A 5,313-nucleotide genomic window follows, 5' to 3' on the forward strand; every position below is an offset into this window, starting at 1 on the left:
CTTTCTTGAAGGCGGGTACTCTGTTAAAGTTTGTAACTGTTGGCCCAGAGCCACTCTGGATCTGCCATAACCAATCGCTAACGTTTGGTCGTGACGTTGGCTTAGCATCACCAACGTTTGCCTTAGCCAAGTCCTTCACCACTAACAGAGCAAGTAGGAAATTCAAACTTTTCCCGAGACAAAGGCTTTTCTATGAGGGGGACCAAGTTGGACAGATCCATCTGCATCACTTCCGTTAGTCTGTGCAACAGCATGTCATATAACCCATGGGGGCATTCAGTTAAAGGGATATTAAAGTGAAATTTATGTTCAGGTTATTACAACTAGTCACTGAGTGAGTTCATTGTAACTAAAATGAACATAGGCTGATAAGTCAATAGTCAAGACGTGGAGTTGCATGGAGTGTTACTTTGCACTTAAATGTCTTTTCAGTGCATTAGTTCCTGTCTTTAACAAACAAAAGCTGGAGTTTAACTAGAGGACGCATGTTCTACACAACACACCATACCTGTTGCATCAAATTACCATAGCAAAAGCGAAATGTGATTTAGGAATCAAGTGTTTGATTCATACAAACTCAAAGGGGGTTTAAGAGAAGCAACGCATGCACTTGTGCATGTTCAAACCACATGTCAGACTGTGCGTCTATAAACCTTACAGCCGATTGAGCAGTTAAATCTGTACCTTCCAGCAGAAAGGGGAAGGCCCCGTCAAATTAAATGGCTGACTTTCATGGCCTCGGGCCACTGCAGTCAGACAGAGATGAGCTGAAAAAGCAAAGGCACTTCAGCTCTGATTAAATATTCATCAGTCAGAGGAATTAAAGTGTTCCTCTCAGGTCGCAGAGGTTCCCACCCATACAATTAAGGAATCCTTGTCTTCTGAAGGATGAACACAGGAATGATGTTGAAGGGATTGTGTGTGTTCCCCTACAGTCCCCAGAATCACTCACTCCTGTCTTGTCTCAACCTGAAACCTGGCAGGTTGTGACTGTGCAGAGAAGGGTAATACATTCCAAGCATACCATGGGGTTAGGGGACTGGAAGAGCCAATAGGTGGCCAGCTGACTGCCCAGTCCCTCCTCCCTGCTACAACAGAGAACAAAAAAAGCCCTCTCAGAAAAAATCTTTCAAAGGCCATATATGGGTGATTCAAAGAGTTTGGGGGGATTGGAGATGTGAATGCCCCGTACAAATTGGCCTCAGGTAGCTATTAGATAATTCAGGTGCAGCCCTTCCCCAAGAAGAAGCAATGTTGGCCTACTAATTGGTCCTGTACCCACCTTTTTTCTGAGAACATTTTTAAATTGCTTCTGCCGAGCCAAGATACACTGCTAGATTCAGACTAATTAGATAATAGCCTCCTTCTTACGAGGTTAAGGAAAAACTTTATTGCACTCGCTTTATTGCAGAGGTGGGAGTGGAAGCGCTCTCTCTTGACTTTTATCCTGGACTCTGTTTGACTCAGACATGCACAAAGAATGGCCACTGTTAACACTGTACATGTCACGACCGGTTTATATGCCGAGTTCTCGCATTTTTTAAATATTCACACACGTGCTTGCTTCAAAAATGAGGAAGCATGTCATAAAACAGCTCTGTGGTGCAGTGAGACAGATCTGGGGCTACAAAAGGAAGCCAGACAAAACACAGACACAGACAGCACTGTAAAACCAGCCCAAGTCAAACATGAGACACACCATCAATACATTGTGATGCGTCTTTACAGAATCACAGAGTATGTACACAACTAGGTCTGTGAACCAAAGAACGGTCTTTACTCAACAGTGGTGGTATTCACAGATTACAAATGGGCGGCTGACATGGGAGACACAGTAACACTGTAATAAATACGCTACACCTTCTTAAAAAAAACACTTTTTCTGAGAAATTCAAGCATGAATATGAGATTTTGGTTGCATGTACAGTATGTAGGTTAACGATCTTCTTTTGAATTACAGGTTATAGTCACATTGAGGGGGGAAGTGTCACACTTTCTAGAGACTCACTTCTTCCAATTTAGAAACAAACCACCCCGACATCCAGCACCAAGACACACCATGAGGCAAAACAATGTATTTGTTTCTTTAAATTTTAAATAAATAGTTCAACATATTTTGAAAAAACAAGTATTCAGTTTTTTGCTGAGAGTTGCTGAGTAGCTTAATGTACTACTCTCATGTTTGAATGCTAAATATGAAGCCGTTAAGGTTAGCTTAGCATAAACATTGGAAACAGCTAAACTAGCTCTGTCTGAAAGTATACTATGTTGTAATTAGTGAGATACTGATGGGTGGATTTGGTTATTGTTGCACAGCACCAGGCTAGATTAAGGTGACCAGAATCCTCAGACAAAATCCGGGGACATTTTCAGCTCAGAAGCGTATATACCTCCAAATCATGTCATATTTTTATTTAGTAAAAATTAAAACTGGGACACTAGACCTAGAGCTGTTCTCATTTGGGGTTGAGACCCCCTAAAGGTCTGATCCTAAGGAGGTCAACCTTTCTGTTAAAGTTTAAGATCCTTTTTTAAAATATAAAAAAGTGAGTTTGCTAAACCCACCAGATTCCATGTAAATAATCTGTATTTTTAGCATCGTAAAATATGGCTTTCTAAAACATCTCTGAGCTCTGAGCAGCGCTGGCTCTGAGCTGTCTTGAGCGACTATCCGCTACATTTGGTCAATGTTTTCTTTCTTTCATTCCAATTTCGGGAATGTCAGTCACAGTGAAAAACGGGGACATTTTCGGGGACAGGTCACCAAAACTGGGGACTGTCCCCGGAAACCGGAGACGTCCGGTCACCCTAGGCTAGATGGTCCCCTGTTTCCAGACTTTCTGCTAAACTAAGCTAAATGGTTGCTGGCTGTAGCTTCATATTCACCACACAGAGAAGGTGGTATTTACTTTCTCAACTCTCGACAAAAAAAGTACTACCCAAAATGCATAATCCTAAATTTAAGGCCTGAAATGATTCCTTATTTACCAAATTAAAAGCTGCAATATAGAACCGAGCATGAGTTAGCTTAAACCTCTTAGCTAGCAGCGGAGTGATGATACTTTTCACAACCTTCTTGTTCCCACAGGCCTCCAACCTCTCTACCAGGGCCATGTGGGGCCTTCTTTGGTTGCAATCTGTGGACAGTGACTCCATTCCATTGGGGACAGGGGCAGGATGGCACATTGATTAGGTGTCAGCTGGACACCGGTGTTCATTCTACAATCTAGGGGGCATTTCTGCAGTTATAACGCTGAACCTCAACTTTTTTATGGGTGGTAAACCTTCACTGTGACAACACAGAGGAAGTGTGCCCAGGTTTGCAATTTTCTTCCTGCATTACCCTTCAAAGCAGGACCAGGACACAGATAACATCTAGTTATGGACACGCGTGTGATCATGGAGGCGGAAGGATGAGGGGGGCCACTGTAATTTGCCGTGGGAAATCCTAAACAATTATGCAGTTTAAGGATCTTTGATTAAATAAGCTACATATAGGGAAGTTGTGTCGCATACGTTCTTGTCCTTGAACATCAGTTATTCCTTGAACAAAAAGCATGTACTTTCACGTAAATCCTCCCAAACACTGTTAACTCCACATGAGCATTCATGTCTAGGTAATAACAGCCTGTGTGTTACAGGCCAATGAACACCTTTATTGCGAAACACAAACTCACTTGTGTCCCAGCTAACTATAGTAGCCCGGGGATAGGCAGAAAGAGACTAGAGCAGGCTATGTCATGGCTTTCATTCTGTGCATTCCAAAATGTACACTGAAGTCTATGGGATAACAACGGAATAGCTTGGGAACCCATGAACTGATCTGAAATTATGTTTTTAAACAATAACTTATATTCACACTTGCTGTGACCCTAAATGACGCTTCACATGGTGTATTGAACTGCACAGCATAGACAAGCCCCAGATTGAAGGGCCTGTGTTCACATGGCCCAGCTGTTTCACCCACAGCTGCAGTACAAGCTCCTCTCAAACAGGAATTGTAGCAATTCCAATTTAGTCAATTATGCATCTTCAACTATAGGATTTCAAAGTTGGAGAATGGCACTTGCAGTAACTAGATGAGTAGCCTAAAGGTGTTGGACATAGCTGTGCATGACAGCCAGAAAAGGGAAAAAATAAAATGGAGAATTTGTCTTTAAAGAAAAAAGAGAGATTTTCATTCGCCTGGGTCTTTACAGCTCAGATTCCTGTTTGATGTGACTACTTTTCACAGGTTAACTGAAATGCAAGACGAATTTTTTTTCTGACCCAGGTACCAAGTTCCGCACGTCCAATTACAAGACTTTTAATATTGCGGCACACACGGCACAGTTCGTCAAAAACGGTCAAAAGGCCTAAATACATTTGCAGAGGTTTAAACTGCTCAGCTGCCTTTTAACAGGTGGTTGCCTTGTAGAAAAATGGAAGTGGGTGATGCGAAATGATTTAACAAGAAGCCTAAACGCAGGTAAGAAATGGGCCGCAAACGCAACATAGACTCCAAAGCGGGGCGCAATAAGCTTATCTGAGGTGGACACAATGGTTGTTTTTTTGTTACGGCACCTGGTCTAAAGCAGGTGCCTAGTTTAGGTACAAAAGTGGAGCATTTAGACATGCACAGCAGATAACTTACAGGTACTTTCTTGCGCCCTCCGTCTGTTCATGCACAGCTACTGAGAATCCAAAGAAGCTCCCTTTGGTTTTTCCCTCTTTGATCACAGGAAACCGTTCATCTATGTTAAATCCACTGCCGATTTGCGTCCCGTGGTACACAGCCAAAACCGCGCAGAGCAATAGTCTGGGAGACATGTTTGGGCTGTTCACGCCTCGCAAGTACAGTGGGTTTCCCGCAGATCCACGATCAGCGTGGATCCGGCACGACAGTCTCCCGCAACGAGCTCCGACAGGTAGGCTGCGCTTCACAGAGACCTGCCCATTGTGAGCCGGTGTCGCCCCCCCCCCCCCCCCCCCCCCCCCCCCCCTCCTCTCACTAAGTGCTACTGCCTAGGTGTCGGTGTCTGCCTCCCTCTTCCTCTCTCTGCTGCCCTCCTCTGCTCTCTCTCTCTCTCTCTCTCCTGCCTCTCTGCCCTCCACACCCATTTGAAACAAGTGCACTCATTGCATTCACACCCTGAGTGTGGTTAGCTGTGTGAAACCTCGGTCTCACGCCTTTTCAACCTTCCTGTCTCTGCTTCTCTTTTTCACACACGTACACAATCTCAATTACACCTCTCAGAAAAAAAAGTTGAAGGCATTAGTTTTACACAAGATATTGAAAGTAACCTGGGATCTGTGCAATAAAAAGGTAGGCTA

The 5,313-nt window shown here is 43.6% G+C and overlaps 1 protein-coding gene across 2 annotated transcripts in view; it reads right to left on the reverse strand.

Annotated features, from left to right (window-relative positions):
* itga3b (integrin, alpha 3b) overlaps nucleotides 1–4,976 on the reverse strand; it is a 31,407-nt gene extending 26,431 nt beyond the window's left edge. The window contains exon 1 of one of the 2 annotated variants that reach the window (XM_032502147.1): nucleotides 4,634–4,976. In XM_032502147.1, coding sequence (XP_032358038.1) covers nucleotides 4,634–4,809 — 176 coding nt within the window. In that variant the 5' untranslated portion in view covers nucleotides 4,810–4,976. The remainder of the gene's footprint in view (nucleotides 1–4,633) is intronic. The other variant, XM_032502148.1, reaches the window with a different exon arrangement.
* Between the last annotated feature and the right edge of the window lie 337 nt (nucleotides 4,977–5,313).

Source organism: Etheostoma spectabile, chromosome 21 (genome assembly GCF_008692095.1).
Source record: "Etheostoma spectabile isolate EspeVRDwgs_2016 chromosome 21, UIUC_Espe_1.0, whole genome shotgun sequence".
Lineage (NCBI taxonomy): Eukaryota > Metazoa > Chordata > Actinopteri > Perciformes > Percidae > Etheostoma > Etheostoma spectabile.